Below are 24,643 nucleotides of genomic sequence, written 5' to 3' on the forward strand. Positions count from 1 at the left end.
GAGCATACTTAAATGTAGCTAACTGTACATCCGAATTAAGAGTTACAAAGTGAGTGATAAAAATATCCACATCATGTTTTTCTTTATTGTCCTGTTTATTTACACACACACACACATTATAAAGCACTTTTTGTGATGTTCGGAGTGTCCCTGAATGCATTTCGTGTTCTTGTAATGACAATGAGGAAGTGTCGTTCCCAGGATGAACGGACTAGAGACGTGTGTGAGTTGGAGATACTGTACTGCTGTTGATGTGTTCAGGTCAGAATGAAGTTATTAAACAGCGTCAGAGTCTGCAGTCATAATAGAGGCGCGCTTGCTCTGGTGCGCATGCGTTAATTACAGTGAAAAATTTTAACCCTTAATGCAGCTTTAATATCCTAATATATATACCTGTATACGGCATATATATAGATATACTGTACACACACACACAGTATATTAGGGCTGGCAGAAAAAAAAAATTCTGCCAGTCGCACGGGGGTGATTGTCGATTAAACACGTCTTGAAGCAGTTGAGGCTAAATGCAGCGCACCTTCTTGACTGCAACCAGCAGAGGTGCTGTTGATTTATTGTCAACTCATTTGCTGTTTAGATGGCAACATGACAGATACTAAGGCCAAACATTCAGACTCCTTCATCACCTTATAAGTCCTCACTTGTTATCAAGGTTAACGTACTGTGTTTTGTTGTTTTAACATGATCAGTGCTTCACTTCTTAAGAATGTTAACAAATGAGGCGCAGGTGCCATGCCATTCACTCTCTTTACTCATGTTTAATGTTAAGGCTGTTTTATTGTTTTTCATGTCAATTTGAACAATTAACTTTTTTTTTTTTGACACTTGTGTGACAGTAATGTTTAAAAAATAACACGCATGAGGAACTTCTGCAAAGTGATTCATTACGCCTCTGACTTTCATCTGTAATGTCAAAATGAAGTGTTTTATAGTTTTTTTAATAATAATATTTATAGTGGTTAACTTTTTTTTTTTTTTTACACTTGTGTAACAGTTCACAAGAAAAAAGTCCCAGTCTGTGTGGCCTTAGTGTTGTGTGAAAGGCCATTCTTCCAGGAACAATATTTTCAGCAATGACAATAGCGTGGCGAGGTCAGTTACATGTGCCCCACATGAAGCCTCTTGCATGGCTTTGGCATACAGCCTGTCTGCATCTTCCGTGGGCCCTGCCTCTGGCCTGTTGAGCACATTGTCACAGTAATTGCTGTCGTGCAGATTTGTCTTGAACATCATTAAAACTAATTGCCTCACATTCCATCCATTTCACAAATATGCGCAGCGATCATTACTTTGCGAGAGTAATAAAACCAGAATCGGTCGGAAATAAAAGAGGAGAAATGGCGGACATTCCTGACATTGCCACTTCAGCCTTAATTATGACTGAGAAAGAGTGGCCAGGTTTTGGGAGGTTGTGTCCAAATCCAGTCACCTGAAAAGACTCTATTAGGATTGTTGTTGGCAGCTCGGGACAGTCCAAACAAACATGTTGATGCAGCCGACTCAGCAATAAAACACATTTTAATATGCACCCGGTATTTTCTACAGGCTTAGCTGCAGCATTTTCACTTCTCATGTAGGTGAAATCTGCCATTTCTTTCCAGTCCTCGGCAATCCACATTCTCACAAACTCAAGCTATTGAACCAGTCTCATCTGAAAGTCTTTAGTGCCTAAACCTTCAGTGAACGCATCCATCATTTGTACTAATAGTCACTAGGGACCATGTGAACTATTTTCTAATAAAATAAAATGCAAAACAAAGTATTTAGCACTGTCAAGGCTCTTGCTTGATTTTGATTTACTCCACCTAATACTGCATTTTGAAGCAGTGTTAACTAATGATAATAAGAATAAGAATATTAGGTTGGAAAGAAAGAATAACTGATGCCTTAAAGTACAATCTAAACCTATTATACCTACACTAGTGTGAAAAAGTATGTGCCCCCTTCTGGATTTCTTATTTTTTTGCATGTCCGTCACACTTAAATGTTTCAGATCATTAAACAAATTTAAACATTAATCAATGACAACACAACTGAACACAAAATGCAGGTTTTAAATTAAACTTTTTATTATTAAGGGAGAAAAAAAATCCAAACCTACATGGCCCTGTGTGAAAAAGTGATTGCCCCCTAAACCTAATAACTGGTTGGGCCACCCTTAGCAGCAACAACTGCAATCAAGCGTTTGCTATAACTTGCAATGAGTCTCTTACAGCGCTGTGGAGGAATTTTGGCCCACTCATCTTTGCTGAGTTGTTGTAATTCAGTCACACTGGAGTGTTTTCCAGCATGAAGCGCCTTTTTGAGGTCATGCCCCAGCATCTCAATAGGATTCAGGTCAGGACTTTGACTAGGCCACTCCAAAGTCTTCATTTTGTTTTTCTTCAGCCATTCAGAGGTGGACTTGCTGGTGTGTTTTGGATCATTGTCCTGCTGCAGAACCCAAGTTGGTTTCAGCTTGAGGTCACCAACAGATGGCCGGACATTCTCCTTCAGGATTTTTTGGTAGACAGCAGAACTCATGGTTCCATTTATCACAGCAAGTCTTCCATGTCCTGAAGCAGCAAAACAACCGCAGACCATCACACTACCACCACCATATTTTACTGTTTGTATGATGTTCTTTTTCTGGAATGCAGCGTTACTTTTACACCAGATGTAATGGGACACACACCTTCCAAAAAGTTCAACCTTTGTCTTGTTAGACCACAGAGTATTTTCCCAAAGGTTTTGGGGATCATCAAGATGTTGTCTGCCAAAATTGAGGCGAGCCTTAATGTTCTTTTTGTTCAGCAGTGGTTTTCGTCTTGGCACTCTGCCATGCAGGCCATTTTTGCCCAGTGTCTTTCTTACGGTGGAGTCATGAACACTGACTTTAACTGAGGCAAGTGAGGTCTGCAGTTCTCTGGATGTTGTTGTGAGGTCTTTTGTGACCTCTTAAATGAGTCGTCGCTGCGCTAATGGCGTCATTTTGGTTGGCCAGCCACTCCTGGGAAGGTTCACCACTGTTCCATGTTTTCGCCATTTGCGAATAATGGCTCTCACTGTGGTTCGCTGGAGTCCCAAAGCTTCAGAAATGGCTCTATAACCTTTTACAGACTGACACAGTAGATCTCAATTAATCTCAGTTGTGTTTTAACAGGGGGGCAATCACTTTTTCACACAGGGCCATGCAGGTTTGGATTTTTTTTCTTCCTTTAATAATAAAAAGTTTCATTTAAAAACTGCATTTTGTGTTCAGCAGAAATAATCCTAAATGTTTTCTGACTGTGCAGTATGTGTTTAAAGAGATGAAATACTCTCCAATAATAAGCAAACTTTTGTGGAACAATAGCTGGTGTGGTGACCCTCCTGTGTAAAACACATAGCTGTACTCATGCAGCTGGCATGGCATCATGGGACTGCGATGTGAGCAATTGCCTGCCATGACCTAGAGCAGGATAAGCGATATAGAAAATGAATGGATGAAACATGATGATGATAACTAGCAGGCGCCTCTCTTCAGGACTCACCAAGTCAAGTGTTTAAGATAGCGAATAGCATCATCCGAGAGACAAAATTGGTCGTTTGTGCATTTCACATAATGATTTTCCTAATTCCTAATTCCAAGTGAGTGTTAATCTTTTTCCAACATGTGATTTCCACATGGCTGCCAGTCTACAGGTCTGCAAAAAACTGATTTCAACATATACTTTAAAGCTTCTTTATTGTTCTAATGTGAAACAGACGGTAGGCTGACAGACGATCATGTATTTTCTCTCTGCAGTCAATCTTACACGGGTAATATTTCAGCACATGACGATGCCTCTGTCATACACCATGCATATTTCTGAATCAGGTGTTTTGCTCCATTATAGGGGCAGAAGCTTTGAATTGTGCACACCTCCTTCAGTTCATCAGGGGATTTTGTTAACCTATTGTTGACCCATGACTTTGTGTACATTGCTTGCAGATACACTATACTGTGCCCCTGAAACTCTCACTTCTAACGAGCCACATGTTGGGCCAATCTGAGAAGGATATCTGGATGTGGGGGCATGTGCCAGTGACTTGTAAAGCCCGACTCAAACAAAATCCACAAACTCCATTCTCCTGAGGGATCATATAGCCCAACAGCTTCCATATGGGCTTTAAATAAAAGGGCTTCTCCCAACAATGCTACGGCCTTGATGGAGGACTGCTTGGTTCTCAATGTGACTCTTCCAATGTCAATGACAAATTTGACTGACAATGGTGGAAAACAAAACTATTATCAACTTAATTTGTTTTTTTATTATTTTTATTGGGATGGGAGCATCTCTCTTGAATGTTCTGAACTTTCTGTTTCCACGCTGGTGTCGCATTGAACAGGATAATGTTGCCTGGAGGATTTGCCACAGTGTGGCTGTATAGTGGATCCCCATACATTTGCGATTCAGAATTCATGGCTCCCCAGATTAAAATATATATATATATTATTATTCCCCCCCCCCTTTATTGCAAATGTTGATCCTAAATCGGAGGAGAACGTCAGTATCAAGCAAGCAAAAGCATTTGGAGGGGCGAAGCTAGCCATGTGTCAAAAATATATTTTTATGGGCGTATCAATTACTTGAGGTTTTTTTTTCACCATTCGCTGGTGGTCCCGGAAACAGCTCAACTTCCCTTAGTCATGTTGGACTTCTTTAGACAGCAAACCTGTTGAAACTGGATCAACAGCACCTCTGCTGGTTGCAGCTTAGTAGTGCAAGACATTTTGCCTTAATTGCTTCCAAATGTGTTTTATCTGGAATCAAAACCACACACTGACTTCTTCACAATTAATCAACAAAAACGTCCGCAGTGATAATCAGCTGATGACCAAAGATGTGTAAATAACCAAAAACAGGAGGACATCCGTTGTAGGTCGAGACATTGAGCAATGCCTCATTTTCACTACACTTTCAACTATGGTAGCAATTAGAGAAACATGTGGCGCAATTGGAGGCTACAAACAGACGCACCAGCTGGACTGGTGAAAGCTGCACTCCTGGTTTTGGGAAGACAAACTGACAAAAGGCTGTCCAGCTTCAATGATAATGACTGGTTTTGGGGTTGTCGGGGTATGTATTGATTACAGGATCTGTTAATGGCTCATAACTCTACACAAGGCGACCACAGGGGGAGTGTTTTAACACGGAACTGCAAACTGTGCAACCCCCCCGCCCCTGCCAACACCTAAACACATGACATATAAAGCCAAGGAGGGGTTTGCGGCTGTCTGCTTGGCCCTAATTTCAACTTCTGCTTCGTAAAATCACACACATACTGTAGAAGTATTTTAAAAACCTCCTCCTGTTATTGTAAAAAACCAGGGCTGCCACTCATCTGTAATGACCTTTTTTAACCTTCTTAGAAAAAAAGACATTTTATTTCAGTTATTGTGAATGCAGCAATGTTGCAGAATAACTATCAATGCAGAATGGGATGAAAAGCCTTGTTTTCACCAAGTTGCACAATTGAATGAAGTTCAACATGGAACAATTCAAAACAGGCTTGTTTTTCCACGACAAGGCAGCTATGTAAACAGCATGACATCATAGCATATAATCAACAAGTAGTAATTCATTATTTGAACAATGATATATTGGCACACAGTATAGTGCAGTATGGTATCTGATCATTATTTTTCCCCATAGTTGACCAAGGAAATTTAGCTAATGAAAAACACCTTAAAATGCATATCATACCAAACTGAACCAAACCATATCGCTTGATGGAAGCAGGGAAGAACAGCACCAGTTTCTACATCTTCATAAACACATGCCTTTACATTGATGTAAATTTGACCTTAACATTATTGCAGTTTCAATTTAAAAAAGGAAGAGAAAATGCCCAAAAAAGCGAGGACAATGTTGACAAAAAGATTCTGGATTTGCACAGACAACTGAATAGGTTTATCCTTGCCTGATGAAATATTGGTAATTTTCACAAAAATCAATGATAAACAAACAAAATTGTATTTTTACAATTCTACACTGGCTAGACACAACAGTAAGACGTGAAAACCTATTGACCTGAGTCTCTTTATGCTTCATGTTGTCTCATGACCTGCAGCTGCATGCCGTATCGTCTGTTATATGACCAACCTTTAACAGTGCAGTTCAAACACATGTTACATAATACATTATCCCCAAGTAAACACATGTATGAGACCTACATAGTTAAACCATGTTGCTCTAGAGTTGTGTGTAGTCACTTCCTCCCTTAAAACTACATGTACTGTATGTAAACAGGGTTTATATATTTTTTTTAGATGTTGGAGCGAAGGAGGATGCGGCGATGGCTTGTCTCTGTTAGTGAGCCAACATATTTCAATGTAGTTGAAAAGGTTAGAAAGCATTCACAGATGTATTGTATGTCCTTGATACACGACCAGCTGTTTCGCACATGTTCAAGACAAGAGTGAGCATCAACTCTTTAGCATAGTATATGTTGTATGTGTTTGGGATGCAGTGTGTGTTACCGGAGGGTGCTTCTAGCACTGCTGTCCCAACTATCCTTCCGCGACCCAAGCCGCGGAAAACACAAGCACTGGTGCAGATGGAAACAAAAACCCAGAAGACCTTGGACCATGGAAAAGCATGCCAAGGTGGCAGTAAGTAAATCCACATTTTTTTCGACTAGATATAGTCTATTCATCTTGGAATAATAATATGGGTTTTCATGCCAAATTTCAAGGCTAGCTATACAGGGACAGTTGCTCACTCGTCTTGTATCGTGCAGTCTGTGCATAGATCCGTCAGTGTCAATTACTGCCAGTCAAACAACATACTTGTTGTGGCCGATTTTTTTATGTGTGTTATATCAGATGCTAAATGAACTGCTTTGTCAACAAGCGAATGCAGCTCTGGCTTCCGAAACTGATATACTGCCAGATGACAGTGCTTATCCTGTAAATGTTGAAAAACAAACTTATACATGTACTGTGTATAATAAGGATGGACAATGCATTACTAACTACTAGCGGCGTCACGATACACAAAATTGGGTCTATGAGGCAAGATGAGATTTTAACTTTACTTTTAAGAAAAGTACAATAAAAAAATCTAAAAATATAGAACAATATATTGCAATCTGCAAACATAATTTCTACTACGTTAGACTCTTCTGCACTCTGTGTGTATGCTAGTGGCCCTACCTCCATCCAATGAGACTGTATGACAAAAGGGCTCACTCCATTCATGCCGTTGTTCTATGGAACAAACGCGCCAAGGTGCTGAAACCAATATACAGAGTGAACTCCCTTCCTGCCTGTTTGGAGGCAAGAAATGAGGAAAACAGACACGCATGGACATGGCAATATAATACATGGCATTTATTGTGTAATTAGTTCATGTATTTATTTATTGTCCCAGGCCAAGTGCCAACGAGACATTTGTTTTCTGAATGAGAAATATTGCCCTGCGATTGGTTGGCAACCAGTCCGGGGTGTACCCTGCCTCTTGCCCAAAGTCAGCTGGGATAGGCTCCAGCATACCCCCGCGACCCTAATGAGGATGAGCGGCATAGAAAAACAATGGATAGATGGAGAAATCTTGTCACATATTAATCTCGCGAGATCTTGTGACAAGGGATCTTGTGACACCCTTACTGCCTACTCATTGCAACACAGTATCAGTGAATGTTATTATCGCGCTATTGTTGTAAATATTTTTCTTTCTTTGCTTTGCTGTGCGTACATGGCTGTGTTTTTAATGAGACGGAGGATGAGCTTGCTGGACAGTGTTCTTATCTTAGCCAAGAGATCGCGACTGTTCAGAAAACTCGCTGTGCGGCGTTTGATAATCACAACTTCATTTCACTCAAGGAGCTATGTTGTCTGGTAGTGTCTCCCAAGGCAAACAGGTCCTAGGTGACGGGCCAGACCAATAGTGATTCAGAAGACCTTATGAATAAACATAAGAGGAGGGGCCGCACCCTGGAGCCAGGCCCGGGGGAAGGGCTCACAGCGCCTGGTGGTCCGGCCTTCCCCCGAAGAATCCACACGGGATCTCCCCCCCGTAGACCCACCACGTGCGGGGGCAAGCATAAGGGTCTGGTGCAATGTGATTTGGGTGGCGGACGAGGGCGGACGCCTGGGCGACCAAATCGCGACAATCCAAACCTTTGGCGGCCAGATCTGGTTCTTGGGACATGGAATGTCACTTCTGTGGTGGGGAAGTAGCCCAAACTTGTGTGAGAGGTTGAGACATTCTGACTAGATATAGTCGGACTCACCTCGACCCACAGTTTGCGTTCTGGAACGAAACTCCTCGCGAGGGGCTGGACCTTGTTCTACTCTGGAGATGCTGCAGGGGAGAGGCGACGAGCTGGTGTGGGCTTATTAATAGCCCCCCGGTTCGGTGCCTCCATCCCCGGTGAACGAGAGGGTAATTTCTCTATGCCTTCGGGTTTGGGAAAGGATCCTGACTGTCGTTTGTGCGTACGCACTGAACGAGAGCACCCCAGCTGGTGACTCCGTCATTCTACTGGGAGACTTCAATGACAGTGTAACGTGGAGGGGCCTGATTGGGAGGAACGGCCTCCCCAATCTGAACCTGTGCGGTGTCATGTTGTTGGACTTGGGCCTAATTCCGTGCCTCCATTGCTGAGGCAGCCAATCGGAGCTGCGGCCACAAGGTGGTCGGTGCCAGTCGTGGCGGCAAGCCCCGAACCCGATGGTGGACACCAGAGGTCAGGGATGCCGTCAAGATCGGGCATGGATGGCTTGTGGGAATCCTGAAGCGGCTGATAGGTACCGGCAGGCCAAGCGGCACGTGGCTTCGGCGGTGGTCGAGGCAAAAACCCGGGTGTGGGAGGAATTTGGTGAGGCCATGCAAATCGTCCGGCGTCTCAGAAAGGGGAAGCAGTGCCCGGTCCACACTGTTTACAGTGGGGACGGGGGCCTGCTGAGCTTGACGGAGGATACAGTCTGATGGTGGAAGGAATACTTTGAGGCCCTTCTCAAACCTACTGACGTACCTTCCATAGAGGAAGAAGAGTCTGAGGACACGAACGCAGACAGTTCCATCAACGTGGCTGAGGTATCTGGGGTAGTCAAAACGCTCCCCAGTGGCAAAGCTCTGGGGGTGGGCGAGTTTCGCCCTGAAGTCCTTGAGGCTCTGGTTGTTGAGGGACTGTCTTGGCTGACTCTTCAACATTGCATGGAAGTCGGGAACAGGACCTTTGGATTGGCAGACCGGGGTGGTGGTCCCCCTTTTTAAGAAGGGTGACCAGAGGGTGTGTTCCAACTATAAGGGGATCACACTCCTCAGCCTCCCTGGGAAAGTCTATTCCAGGGTGCTGGAGAGAAGGGTACGACCGCTAGTCGAACCGGCTCGTGGAAATCCTGGACCAGCACTATACTCTTGCAAGGGTACTGGAGGGTACTTGGGAGTTTGCCCAACCGGTCTACATGTGCTTTGTGGACTTGGAAAAGGAATTCGACCGTGTCCCTCAAGGTGTCCTGTGGGGGGTGCTCCGGGAGTACGGGATTGGTGGCGCGCTACTCCGTGCCATTCGGTGATTGTACAACCGGAGCAGGAGCCTAGTTCGCATTGCCAGCAGTAAGTCGAGCCTGTTTCCGGTGAACGCTGGCCTCCGCCAAGGCTGCCCTTTGTCACCGATTATGTTCAGAATTTTCATGCACAGAATTTCTCGGCACAGCCAAGACGTCAAGCGAGTCCAGTTCGGTGGCCTTAGGAAATCGCCTCTGCGATTTGCAGATGATGTAGTCCTGATGGTTGACTAGTAACTTTTTTTATTTAGACACATAGTAAATAAAGTGAATGTTTTAATATTGCTGGCAGGTTTCAATGGGTAATACATACAACCTTATTTGGTATGGCAAACATCCATGCAGTCCAGCTGCTACTGTTGCACTTTAAATTAACATTCATAAATCAAAACAGTTCAAATTAAAAAGGTACGACAAACTATTAAAATCCCGAACAGATGAGTCATGCCTTCCATCAATCCTATCCAAGCTAGGCATTTGACTATTTTCCCTCCAACTGTTCAGAACTCCAGTTTCAGGACAGTATGGTATTAAGCAAAGTAACATTTGTAGAGGTCTGTGTTGATAAGACCTTGGCTGACATCATCTTGTTCTTCAGAGAGCAAACTAGTTCAAAGTGCACCAACTTGGTTGAAGCAAGTCGTGCACTCAATTTTGCCTCATTTGCTTTAAGACACAATTAATCAACAACTAATTTCACACACTTCACACTAGAAATGGTGACTTTCTAGGGCTAGGAAGGGAGACCCTCAGCATTAGGCCAAAACTAAAAATGTTGGAAGGTCATCAAAACTGTTTGCACATTTGCGCAACACTGAATCACACAATCAGCGTTATCACCTATGAATGATGCACCTTTTCATCTGCACTCTCTCACACAGCTGTAGGTATAAATCTGTTTTTTGGCCCGATCTCGGAATAGCTTTACTTGCAGCATGTTACACATGTGTTACACAACATAAATCAAATTATTATGATGTTCAGAGTGGCAAAATATAACTGCTGAAGAATGGTACGGTCAAGTCACTCAAAGGCCAGTCAGAGCTGCGGAGAACATTTTGAATGTTGCTTAAGATGAGAGAAACAGCCAAAGGGTGCACACATACTGTATTAATTGGATGTAATAATAATAATAACAATTGGATTTATACAGTGCCTTTCCAGACACCCAAAGCACTTAACACTAAGAAACTATGATTCATTTTCTCCATTGTCACACACTGCCTATGGACACAGCAGTTGTGTGACTGGGATGGAGTTGCTGCAATCTTGTGGAGTTAACAAAAACTACATCAGGAGGTTACCTACAGCCACGGTTTTTAATGCCAATGCTTTGAGAGACCGGTTGTTTGCTTTTGCAGACCATGCACCAGGCAAATATAGGAGGCTGTGGTTCATTGAATAGAGGCGTTAATTGGAGCATTTACGGTAGCTATTTTGTGCTCAAGTTAGATGATAAACACTAATAAACCCCCACATTACCACAGTTATAAATAGATGAGAAACTACTGGATGCTACTCTGCAACGTGGCCTCACAAGAAGCTTATTTACCCCACTATCACCCCCATGTATCGGCTTTATGTCACAGTGAATAATGCACTGACCATATAACACAATAGCCTTAGTTTCTACTTATGTTTGCGTTGAAAGAAAAAAATGTTGCACACCAAAACTAATTCCAATTTGACCTACAGGATCTAATTGAGGATTAGCCCATACACCCCAAAACATGTCAACAATTCATCTCTCATCTTAATGCCACTGCTAAGTAGCTTACACTTTTGTAAACAGATTTCTGCGGCCAGTCTTTCCAATTCAAGCCACCACTCAAACGGCTTTTAAAGGTGCACAGTATTCCCACCGCATGTTGTTTCGCCAAATACTGCTATATAACGTTCTTTAAACATTTAAATTAAGGCTAATTTTAGCAAACACAGATATATTGTGTGTCTTGGGAGTCGTGCAGCTGCTACTAACTGAGCCAGAACAACTGCTGAGCTATGACAGGGTGAGGCTAAGCTATAGCTCCCTCAGCTCAGTAACAAAGCTGCAGATGTGTGTAAAGTGGCAGTGGGGAATTCAATACAGTGAGTTCCTCCTGATGCTAAGACAAGATGTTGCATTCATCTCACAGAACAGAAGCCAAGCTTCCACAAGGCCTCACATTACCATCCCGCACCACACACATGCATCTCATTGGATCTTGCATAATAAAAGTAACTTAGCTCTTTCTACCAATTACGGTTACTTATAGTAAGTGACTACAATGAGGAAGAAACAAACATGATGCAGTAGTGGGAATGTTCTGTTCATTATAATGCATCTAAGTCTTATCTCAATATTGCAGCACACAGACATTCCCCAAACATGTCTGCAGGAAAATATAAGATGAACATTAAAGGAAAACTGCACTTTTGAAAACAAAATTTTGCCCATCATCCACAATCCTTATGCGAGACATGAACACACGTCTTTCTCTTTTCTCTTTAAAAACAGATAACAAGAGACAGCTAAGAATGCACGTAATGGGACACACCTAATAACACCTATAAAGCCTTATGAAAAAAAAAATAAAAATCGGCAAACGCTCCATTTACATATAATGTGACGTGCATATAAACCAAGTTATAGTTGTTGTTAACATTGTTACGCCAAAGAACTATGTTACTGGCGTAGTGACACCTCGCCACACTACAGCAGCTAGCTACTAGCCGGCTAGCGACTAGCTTCACCACACATTCGCTCACAGTGCGTCAGCGCCGTACTCACGATGCATCAGGCCACTACTGACCACTACTATTTTTGAGTTTGGAAATGATAACGTTTGTTTCTATGCTGCTACGTGAAAACAATGCTCCCAGGTAGGACGTTACGGTTTAAAATGACCAAAGTACAGCAAAATACTGTACTGTAAGTATTACATGAATATATGAATATATGAATATATATATATATATATATATATATATATATATATATATATATATATATATATATATATGTTTTCCATTTCAAAATAGTACTGCGGTAAACTGTCATAACCATGCAGCATCGAACGCATCAGTAACAATCACAATGCTAACAAACAACACTTCTGTGTTTACGCCTTGACAAGGAGATAAATTGTATCGAAGAGGAGACTGAGGGCAGCAAGAAAATAGGTCAGTGTTACAAAGTGGAGACTGTGGAGTACAATACTGCAGCATCAAGAGGTAAGGCACAGTAACAGGCATGTGTGTTTCTTTTTGTCACTTCGAGCAGTGTGTCTTTAAATGTTACACTATGCAGAACTGTTAAGTAAAACAATAATGGTTTACGCCACCTAGCCTGGAACCCTGGTTGACCCACTACTAGAAATAGTACCCTATTAGTACTACTAGTACCTGAGCAATAGCAATAGCAGGTAGGGCCATGTCGAACTGAGTCGATACTGTGCAGTGGAAAAGGGCCATTAAGCCTTGACTATGCTCCTTTGTTAAGGTGCTAGCGGCCTGCCCCTCCCCCTCCAAACTCTCCCACGTAGCTTGACGTCCACCTCCAAAAAAATGTGATGACGACCGTAAAGGCTGTCATTGGTCGGCTTGGAGTACATTATTTCCTGTGTGTATACATCGCACGTAGAGTCAGCATTCACAAACACCCTCAGCTCTGACTTCGGATCAACATTTGTGGTAAAAGTGACTGTATGACACATGCTCCAGTAACACTTTCTGTCGCTTCAAGGGAGACCGAGGGAACTAACAAGCTAATGGTCGACGAGAGTTGTGGTTGCTCACTGAGTTGACTCTCTGGAAAACCGGAAAGCCCAAGGGTTTCGGCCAAGAACTGTATGTCAAGCGCTCAACCCAGACGAAGAGATATAAATGGATCAAGACGGTGTCGGAGAGGACAGCATAGCGACTACACAGAAGCATAATCCAGGCTTCAGGGTGAAAGGTAGACTACACACCAGAATCAGCGCCAGTCGTTAGCAGAGTGATGATGATCCCACATCACCAGCTAAGTGAAACACTACACTACCAATTACAATGGGGATATAGGTGGGCATAGTGTAGTACTTGGATAACATTCTCCAAGCTGGCAAAGACCATGTAATAAATAGAGGTGCAGTCCCAGAACAACTAGTGGTACAATTCCTGCCATATATTTGCTGTGAGCTCAATGCAATTGAACAATGAGGTTCTGTTAAGAAGCCATAACCCAAGACACCCAATCCAGTCTCTAAAGTAAAGCCTGAAGCTGACACTTTTAATATTAGACATTACTTCAAATCCCTTCAGCGGGAATTTCCTAGACGTAACTCAGCCCCGATATGTTTTCATGTTTTTAATATTTCACTCCCAGCCAACAACTTTTTTTCTGCTATTCATTCCCCACAGAGGGAAAAGGCTTCTCCGACTCCAACGTCTAATAAACACAGTTTGAAGATAACCTCAGGTTTCTCCACAGAGGTTTTCTTATGGGGTTGCAGCACCATAAGAATAGACTACGAAAGTTGGCGATGAAAGCGTTGCCTCCAGCCAGAGATGCATATAAGACGGTCCAGATGCACATTTTCTGGCAGATTGAGAATACTTAGACACTTTAATTTGTCCAACGTTAGATGTAATTTACACCTCCACTAAGTGCGGGAAGGAAGGAAGTGCATCGAATGAGGAGGCAGTCAGTTTGTTGTGTAATCCACTTGCTGGGTTATGTGTGTGCTTGTGTGTGTGTGTGTGTGTGAGAGAGAGAGAGAGAGAGAGAGAGAAAGAGAGAGAGAGAGAGAGAGAAAGAGAAAACAGTAAACAAGTGAACAAACAGATACTGTAGATCCAGCAAGTAAAAAAAGTCATATTCCACTTGTAAAATGTAAAGATAACGGCCTATAAAGCAAAGTGTTGTTCCAATCTCAGACAAACAACGGCACACACAAACCTGATTTGACACATAAACCTAACATTATGATACAAGGGGGTAACATCATGAGAGAGTTTGCATTTTCTACACAAAAATGCTAACCTGTTGTTTATAATTACATCAAATTTTCTCCCTCTCATCTGCATGTGGTTATCTGCTGGCGAGGTTACTCAATACTGTTGCGGTCAAATAAAAGAACTGGTCCAACCTTGCTCAGTGCAAGTCATTTCCACGCCAGGCTCTTATAATAATGAAAAAAAGGCAAACGGCAAATGAAAATGACCAGAAGAAGAACATTTTCATGGGAACAATTTGCATTGACAGGACGGCCATTAGTCGCCATTAGCTATGTTATTTTACTGTCTGTCGGCATAGGCTTGTAAAGCTTCTCTGTCTACAAACTTTAGTGGTGGAAACAGCTGTAACGTACGCTCACCAGCCCGTAACATTGGGTACATAAAAAAGAGCTGTAACCAAATGATGTCTTTAGAGTGAATTGAATTGAGTTGCAGTGGTGTACTGCACTGCGTCTTCCTGGGAGACTTGGAATATATTGTCACTGTCATTGAGCTAAATACTGTATTCAACCAATGGAAGACAGCCCTGAGTATGAAGAAGACCACCCTTCCCTGTGGTTTGACAACTTGCCCAAACTTTGAGACACTTTCTTCGGGTGGGTCACTCCTTGACACAGGTATGTGACACAGGTATGTGAGCACCAGGGGAAAAAAAGCTCTTACTTGCTTAGGGAGAAGTCGTTTGTATGTACAGTATATACTATATCTGTTGACCTTATACAGTGTATATAATATGAATCACCTTTATCAGACTTTTTTTCTAGGGAAAATACAGAAACAAATATAGTTTTATTTATTATCGTCAATACGGGAAGTCCAATTAAAGTGTTCACTAAACGGCAGAGATTACTAGGTGTCTGTTTGAAGTAAGACACGCCGATATACTATACGTCGATAGGTCGATGGAGAATTGTTGCTTCCACTTGTGTAGTTTATTTCATAAGTTATTTTATTCTTGAATCCGATTAATACTGCAGTGCAGACGAAGGCGGAGCTAATTGTTCCCTGCTTACATGTAGATTTCTAGGTGTCACATATGTTGGACATGAAGCAGACTGGCGATTTGAGGGAGACAGCCACCCCACACCGAGTCTCAGGCTACTTTCTTCGAGGGATTTTTTTCCTTGCCATATGAAAAAGCAGACTTTTTCATGCGTCGGCTCTCATTAGATTGTGCACATGTACCGACTAAATGTGTATGGAATGTAACTCATGCATGTCATTCTTGCTTGTGTGTTACTTGAGGAACAGATGCTGACATGCTGAAAGGATACTTACGTTTGATGCAGCGATTGGTTCCTGGTGCCACAGCCCAGCCGGAGCAGCACTGCTGACCTCCGCACACATTGGGCCTGGACAGAGGGGGACGTATGCACAAAAGCAGGGTGAGACAAGATACACTAAAGCCCGCTTATGTCGACGGCCCCGGACCCCCTGACTGATGTCGGCATAAGCGGTTGTTTCCACAAGCAAAATCAAAACAGCACCTAGTCATTGCTTGCACATTTACTGGTGTTTTTTGTCAGAAACATAAGGAAAATGATTTCTTCAACCTACAGCAGTTTGTTGACATAAAAAGTGACAGAAATTTTTCTGTTTTCATATACAGTCGTCCCTCGCCACTTTGCACTTTGAATTTCACGGGTTCACTCTATCGTGTTTTTTCAAAAATATATTGATCAATAAATCATGTTGTTTTGTAGTTGAACATGGCCTATGAGTAAAAAATATGCATATACATGTATAAGCAAGGTGGTCTAGTGGTTAGCATGTTGGCCACACAGTCACAGTCTGGAGATCGGAAAAACCTGGGTTCGATTCTTTGGTTTCATTTCTGTGTGGAGTTTGCATGTTCTCCCCGTGTGTGCTTTGGTTTTCTCCGGGTACTCCGGTTTCCTCCCACATTCCAAAAACATGCATGTTAGGTTAATTGGAGACTCTAAATTGCCCATAGGTATGAATGTGAGTGTGAATGGTTGTTTGTCTATATGTGCCCTGCGATTGGCTGGCGACCAGTCCAGGGTGTACCCTGCCTGTCGCCCGAAGTCAGCTGGGATAGGCTCCAGCATACCCCCGTGACTCTAAGATGGAGCGCAGGATAGAAAATGGATGGATGTTTAAGCAAATGTTTTGCCTAAATTAAGCATTTCGAAACATAAAAATGGCTAAATGAACTAAAATAAAAATATAAGGCATTCAGAATACGCATTCAAAAATGTGATGTTGTACCATATGTAGTATTCTACCTTGGTCACTAGGTGTCAGTAATCTTGGTGAGACACAAAAGACTTGATCGCGGGCTTTTATTGCAGCTTTGAATTACTGTAGATCACAATAGGCACAATAATCCATAATAAAAATCCCTGATAAAAACACTGCATACTGTTGCAGCCTAACCCACACCAAGCTAAAACTCAAATCTGAATCTCCGACGTCACTTCCTGTCTGCCCGTCACTCTGCTCTCTGTGCTGGAATACATTTATATTGCAACAAACACGACCATGAGTATTATTTCTGTCTTAAATGGCTTATTATCTGTTATTTGGATTCATTTGACATGTCCGTGTATGCGTGTGTTTCATCTGCTCGTCTCTCTGCGCCACACAGGCTGGATGACAAAAGGGTTCACTTATCGACCAGCAAAATTTGCTATCATGACAGGCCTATGGCCATCCATCTTCTATGCCTCTTTTCCTCATTAGGGTTGCGGGTATGCTGGAGCCTATCCCAGCTGACTTTGGGCAAGAGGCGGGGTACATCCTGGACTGGTCGCCAGCCAATCACAGGGCACATATAGAAAAACAACCATTCATAAATTAGAGTCACCAATTAACCTAACATGCAAACTCCACATAGCGATGCCCAGCATAGATTCGAACTCCTGACTGTGTGGCCAACATGGTAACCACTAGGCCACCGTGCAGGTGTTGGCCAAATCACCTTTAGTTACTAGTTACCTTTCTAAAAATGTCAATGAATTTATAACGGAGTTACTCCTTCATAAAGGTAATTAGTTACCAGGGACAGTAATTATTGTGTTACTTTTTTTGAAAAGCCTTCAAATATATACAATAATTTGGATTTAGCTTTGTAGTGGCATAACCCGTTGACAGATGTTTTTGACCAAACCGCTAGGGGGCAGTGTATTCTTGAGAGTGACAAACCACAACCCTTGCTGACTAGCTATTTAGCTTCCTGTGTAGTAGTAGTGAACAATGGTGACTGTAGCGACATCCAGTGCATAATCATGTGCGGCTGTCGGTAACACTACCGATGTAACGTTTGAAAATGTAACCCTTTACTAGGAACGCCATTATTTTTAGCGCCATTACTCCCAGCACTGATCATAATAACATGGTGTACCGGGACTTGATGAGTTCGTTGACACAGACGTGTTGTCAACATAAGCGGGAGGAGCGACTTAAGCGTGTTCCTCTGTACTAAACAGGTCACAGAGTCACAACACTGCATGGGTGGGCGGCCTCCTCTGTCCCTTTGCCTGACAAAACCGATCTGATTTAATGTTGTTTTAGGTTCAAACCATTTTGATGGGGGCGGCTGATCAATAATGACACCTTGGAGATTATGCTTTAATAGAATTTAAAGCAATAAGACGAGAATCAGGGAAGGGTCAGGAAACTCTATCTGAGCACGGACGTCCCTCTTACCATCATGCGAGAGAGTCTGCAGTGAAAACAAGTGTGGAGTTATTTGAACCTTGGAGGGATTATGTGAGACACATGGGACATGAAAAGCACCCTACATCCTCCATAAATCACGGAGCAAATGAGAGACGACACATTTTAAAAAACGATAACAGGATTCTTTGCAGTCGTTAATCCTCCATCGCAGAGGAGGCCAATTTGGGTTTTTTTGCAGCAGCAGCCGACCGCATGAGCAACTTGGGGGCAACAGTCAAGGCGCTTGCATGGATTTGGGCCCCATCATCCTTTCACACGATATTACAGCAAGTGCATGTCTGACTCATGAATGATTTGAGAAGATAGGACACGGATTGACTTCTTGACCTTCCTTGGATTTTAGTCATTAAGCGCAGTGCATTGCGCTGAGGCGTCACAGAGATAACATGTAGTTGTTTAGACCCTTTGGCAAGCTCTCAGCTGATGTAAATCAAACACATCAGACCCGTGCCAAAGTCATCAGTCAACACGTACAAATTCCATCACATGATTTATTCACCGAATGAAGACTTTGATACCAGGGGGTCGCTATTAAGATGATAAATCAGCTGTGTGTTAACACCTTGTCATTTGTTTACTAGAAATTTGCAAAATGAAGGGGGTGGGGCCATGTGTCAGCTACAGAAAACAGAAGCAGTGAGTCAGCATGAAAGTGAAAAAGTGAATGCCAATGCTGCAGGCGAGAGTGAAGGAAGCTGAGTGGTCACTCCAAGCGGAAATGTGTCAGTAAAAACGCTTTCTCTGACAAACAGACAGCGGTTCCTCTAATATTTGAATCAATATGCACTTTTGTCCCTCACAATTCATCAGCCATTTTTATTACAATACATCTTCTCAAGGGACATTACTTTAGAAAGGACACTTGGATATACTTTAGAGTAGTCTGTGTACAACTTGTATATAATATAGTATATACTGTATGTCGTATATTGTAGCAGTGCTGTATACTGTATATTTACTATCCACTGAAAACGACGACACACAGCTACATGTATTATTGTCTAAATAGCTGGCAACATAAGTGAGTGCAGGCTGCATGAGTGCTGCCTGCACTGGGGAGCTGGGGTTAATTTAGGGAAACATGGATTCCAACATGTACTGCGACGTTGTGAAGTCTTTGCTAAAGGAGGGGTTTAGAAATGTTTTAGCAAACTTAGGATGGAGGCTCGCGCATGATGCTTTTTGTATTGCAAGGGCAGAGTCAATGATGCGAAAGCCTCACCAAGGAGGTTAGATTATTACTTTTTATTTTTATTTTACAGCAAAATGGAACACTAATTAGTACTAAAACCAACATGCAGGGCTTTTGTTGTTGATTCGTTGTTGTTGTTGTGCTGATCCAAATTAGGTTTGTGTGGCCTTGGGGAATGTCTGCAGCCCTTCTGGCATGTTATACTCTTTCTACTGCTTTTCCACTGTAGTAGATCGTCCCTTTTGCAGGGGTTACCTTCCAAGACCCCTCACAAATGGCGAAAAAACATGAATAATGGACGCACCCATAATAAGCCCTGAAAATGTCTAATTTTAATACTCCAAACCCCATAATACATATAATATTAAATTCATTACCCACTAAGAAACACTTATTGGAATACAGTATACAGTCGTCCCTCGTTGCATCGCGGTTTGAATATCGCTCCGTCACACTATTGCGGTTTTTCATAAATTCAATAATAATGGCCTATTATTCTGTGTGGAAGTGGTACATTTTTGGCTGCTTATTTTGTCCTTTTTCGCCACTCAGTTTCAAACCTGTTCTTATGTTTAGAGTAAAGAAATTGGAGGCTAACAAGTTATCTTGGTGTATTGCTATGCTTAAAGTGGCAGTCGTCTTTTGTGTCACTTCAGAGATCCCATAGCATGTGCATAAGCATTGTGCAGTTATAATAATTAATATTCATATATTAAAATTCACCCATCGCGGTCAGGTCTGGGAGCAATTAACTGCAATAAACGAAGGAGGACTGTACGGTATTGTACCGACGCCACCTGCAGTTACACAACATCACATCTTGTCAACGCATCTTCCTGCTGGAAAATGTAGCGTTAATTGACTTGTGAGAGAGCGCAATCTGCTGGATTTATAGCTGCAGCACTCATTTTCCACTGCAAATAGCACTATCAAACCAATTTCTATTGAAGTTACAATTTTAAAAAACTAATTATTTACAATTTAAAGCAGAGAAAAAAACACAAATGAGCGGGGCTCTACTGTACGTACCACTGCTCTACTTGCTTTTGACACTTTTCTACTGACAAAACCACCTATTTCAAGGTACTATTTCTATTGGTCGGGTTCCAAGCTGATACCATATGAGTGACGTAAACCAATGCTAGTTGCTCATTGGTCAAGCGGAATCATGGCCGTATCATTGTGACATTAAAGGAATGACAAAAATAAACACTTTCGTAGTCTATTGCCTTTCCTACATACTGGATGCTGCAGCATCATACGCTATAGCTGCTACTTCGTTGCAACGGTCTAATTTTTGCTGCCATCAGTCTGCTTTCTATAGCTGATGAAAAGTGGCACTCGGGTCTTTTACGTCTGCTGCATTACATACGTGCTCAAATGCATGAATGGGGAACACTTTCTTTAAGCGCTGCTTTAAACAGGCAGTTTAGGTTAGTTCAACTGTGCATACTGTCTGATTAATGGGGAGTTTCCGACGTGTTGTTTTCAGCACGCTATGGATTGAAGCCTGCGCGGGATGTTTAAAGTAACTTAAGGGCAGGGGCACGGCGCTAACATATGTAAAGGTTTTGGCTTAATGTGTGTCAGATCAAATCCATCAGAAAGCGTCTCCTTGAAATTGGCTGGATAAGGAAAAAGTCTTAAAAGAGCATCTTTTATTTCAGTGTCTATCCAAGTTCAGCCACTCAAATCCCTCTCTGATCATTATGTAAACACTCTCCTCACCGCCCTCATCTGCGAGTATCATGCTTTGTGTCCCTATGGAACAAACAGGACTGGATGCATAAAGGGTTCATTAGACAGAAAGAAAAGAGCTTTAATATGGAAACAAGCCATCTTCCTGTTGGGGAGTTTGACAGAGACACAAAACAAGAAAAGAAACAGAGACTTGTTGGACAAAACAGGTGGTTCTGATCCCCGGGCAGATTTTTTTTTTTGCAAATGTTCACCAGGCGAGTGGAGCCACAACAACACATGGTCGCTGGAACCATGCACAAAAGTGGGACACACACACACACACACACACACACACACACACACATACTGAAGCAGGCTGCAGCCATTCCTCAGTCACATTTTAAAAATGCAGTTATTTGCCATAATAGGGGGAAAGTGTTGTATTTCATTTATTGGTGTGTTTTGTTAGATCCAATTATGTCATGTTCTGCCCTGACCCTGATATTATGTTTAGTATAATTTCTGTGTTTGTCTCAGTGTCCTATTTTCTTCTTTGTTTGAGTGGAAAATACATGAAACATCCATCCATTTTCTATGCCACTTATCCTCACTAAGGTCGCAAGGGTTTGCTGGAGCCTATCCCAGCTGACTTGGGGCGAGAGGCGGGGTACACCCTGGACTGGTCGCCAGCCAATCACAGGGCACATATAGACAAACATTCACACTCACATTCATACCTATGGACAATTTAGAGTATCTAATTAATCTAACATTCACGTTTTTGGAATATGGGAGGAACCTGGAGCGCCCCGAGAAAACCCACGCACGCACGGGGAGAACATGCAAACTGAGATTCAAGCTACATGCAACATTTATTTTATTTTTAAAAAATAATTTTATGTAGGCCTATATACAGTATATGCTTCTTTTTTATTTTAATGGGATGGAAGAATCTCTCTATGAATGTTATGAACTCCCGTCTCGAATCAATTGCATCTCTGCTGGTTGCATTCCATTTTTTCCGGTGCTTTGCATCATGATTAACCAACTGTCCATTCCACATACAGTATTAATTGACATCCTTATGATTAGGTAGTACATTATGGAACAATTGGGGTTGCAATGGCTTGTCAATGTGGCGGTATCATCAATGATGCAGCTAGGGGTCCATATATATTTGTATTATGGGATCTTTTAGGGTATGAAGGATTAATATCCCTATTTAATGTCAGCTCTTTTGCCTATTAGCTGCAGAGCAACAGATGAACATACTGTATCAATGGCCCTTGATTTGTTACATCATCACTTCCTGGAAGGATGATTCTGCTTATAAGAGCCACGATGGAGACGATGGATAAAAATGGGTCACTACTAACACACTGATTAGTACTGTATTGTTGCGCCTCTTACCCAACAAGTCGTCTTGTGCTGCTGCTGGACTTGCTGCTCTGCCTACGGTTCACTCTGGTCCTGGTCTGTGAGGGGGTCAGGCTGCTTGAGTGTCTGCTGGTCCGCTGGGCAGAGGGGAGCTCTGCACCACCTGCTTTAGTTAGACCCCTGCTGCCATCACCCTGCGGCGTGGTGCTCCTGGAGAGCCGGGTATGGGTGGTCTCTGGCGGGCTTTCGCCAGCATCATGTGGTCCACCTTGCGAGTGCTCCCAAATCGCCTTTCCTGCAGTCTCTTTCCTCCCACCTGTTGAGTCCGTGTGGGCATCACCCACCAGCGCAACCGCTAAAAACATCACGACAGCTAAGCCGGTGCGCTCCATTTGGGGTGTAGAAAGTTTGAATGGTGTGACAAAAAGTGACGTCTCGAGCAAAAAAAAAAATAAAAAAATAGTCGCAAATATCACCCCCCCCAAAAAAACTCTGCTTCAGAAATGTACTAAGACGTCATCCTGTCTCTCCTAAGTGCGAAGCAAGCCTTGATAGCTCCTCATAATGACCAGGTTCAAAAAGTGCACAAGTTTCTTCCACATCAAGCAAACATAATTCCTAATTCCTCCTCCACTGAGGAGCACAGCGCTGCTGAAGCTGAGCTCCAAATCCAAGTGAGAAAAGAGTGTGTGAGGTTGGAGTGTGTGTGCGTGCGTGCGTGCGTGTCGTCGTGCTCCCATGAATATCACCACCTCTTCGCCTCTGGAGTCACCCGGACTGTGTGTGCGTGCGCGCGCGTGCGTGTGTGAGTGGAGGAAACACCCCCTTGTCGACTGTATTATTGCTCCTGCTTTACACTAGAACTGGCCGATACAGCACATTTTGTTATCGATCCGATACTATGTAAATCCACAAACAATATACCGATAATGATACCCATACTAAATTGATCAATGTTTTTGAATTATTTTTTAGTTTTGCCTTTAATCTGTTGATCATAATTATAATCATAACAAAACGCAGGACAAATATTTTGGGCCGGGGTGTCCAAATTCCTTTTTTTGTATTGGCTCGTGCACATTGTAGAAATAAAACAATTCATTAAAAAATATAGCAAAAAAGGTACAATGTAAAGAGAAAGGGCTGGGATATTGATACTAATTACTAATAACACAAAGCTTTGTCTTCAGATACTGTAGGGGAGCAACGTGGGGCCGAGGGAACGGTTATGACATTTCCAATCCCCCCCCCAGCGGAAAACGTTTGAACACCCCTGTTTTAGGCAAACAAAAAAATATATTTTTAATCAACAAATGTATTTTTGATCAATTTAACAAGTATAAATACAACAACATAAAGCAATGTACTATTATTTAAACAAAAGAATAAATGATTCCTTTTATGAGCAAAATAAAGTCAATAGTGCAAAAAAAAAAAAAACAGCGCATATGCCAAAAAACACTACTGGCTGTAAATCAAATCCTTTGGGTTTTTTCCCGCCAGAGCCCTTGCTTGTTCACAGACTTATTCCCTGAGTTTGTACACAATATGACAATAAACTGTATGGTATACAGTACATGTACAATATCAACATTGTAACAATACCAACAACACAACAAAAAAACCCACAGATCTTACTAAACATAGAAGATAACAGAAAAATATTGAGCGCATCACACTACTGATACCACCCTTGCTATCCTTATTTGGATGGATCTGTCCACCCGCTTGACAGGACTAGCACTTTTACTGCCAGGTTACATCATAACACACGGCTTTGAACATTTCTGGGTTATCGAAGTCATGCTAATTACAGTTTATGTTTATGATTATATGTTCCACGTAACACGTGTACCACTGTTTCAAAAAGCCCACGATTTTTACGTGGTGATGTCGTCATGCTTCACTGATGGTATTTTTTCATGAAGCGCTGAGATTTCGCACTTTGTTCCGTGTTCCTTGAACGCATTGTAGTTGGTGTGAGACACAAAAGTGAAACTTAGAAATAACAATCCGGCCTCAAAGCTTGCAGCAGCTAGGTGAACACAAGTTGATATATGGAATTACAACAAGCAAGCAGTGTGGATTATGGTGAGTTGCAACACCACTTTTGCTTGCTTTGGAGTGTTGTGACTGGATGATGTCATCACCAGAGAAATCTTTTGAACCACAAATTAAAA

The 24,643-nt window shown here is 42.3% G+C and overlaps 1 protein-coding gene across 4 annotated transcripts in view; it reads right to left on the bottom strand.

Moving 5' to 3' along the window:
* The window catches only part of LOC129192067 (latent-transforming growth factor beta-binding protein 2-like), a 128,897-nt gene extending 105,628 nt beyond the window's left edge, over positions 1 to 23,269 (bottom strand). For 2 of the 4 annotated variants that reach the window (XM_054795558.1, XM_054795557.1), the window contains exons 1-2: positions 22,497 to 23,268; positions 15,791 to 15,864 (exon numbers count right to left, since the gene is read on the bottom strand). In XM_054795558.1, the coding sequence (XP_054651533.1) occupies positions 15,791 to 15,864; positions 22,497 to 22,855 (433 nt within the window). In that variant the 5' untranslated portion in view covers positions 22,856 to 23,268. Of the gene's footprint in view, positions 1 to 15,790; positions 15,865 to 22,496 lie in introns of all 4 variants that reach the window. The other 2 variants (XR_008573341.1, XM_054795556.1) reach the window with 2 other exon arrangements.
* Between the last annotated feature and the right edge of the window lie 1,374 nt (positions 23,270 to 24,643).

This window comes from Dunckerocampus dactyliophorus, chromosome 13 (assembly GCF_027744805.1).
Source record: "Dunckerocampus dactyliophorus isolate RoL2022-P2 chromosome 13, RoL_Ddac_1.1, whole genome shotgun sequence".
Taxonomy (NCBI): domain Eukaryota; kingdom Metazoa; phylum Chordata; class Actinopteri; order Syngnathiformes; family Syngnathidae; genus Dunckerocampus; species Dunckerocampus dactyliophorus.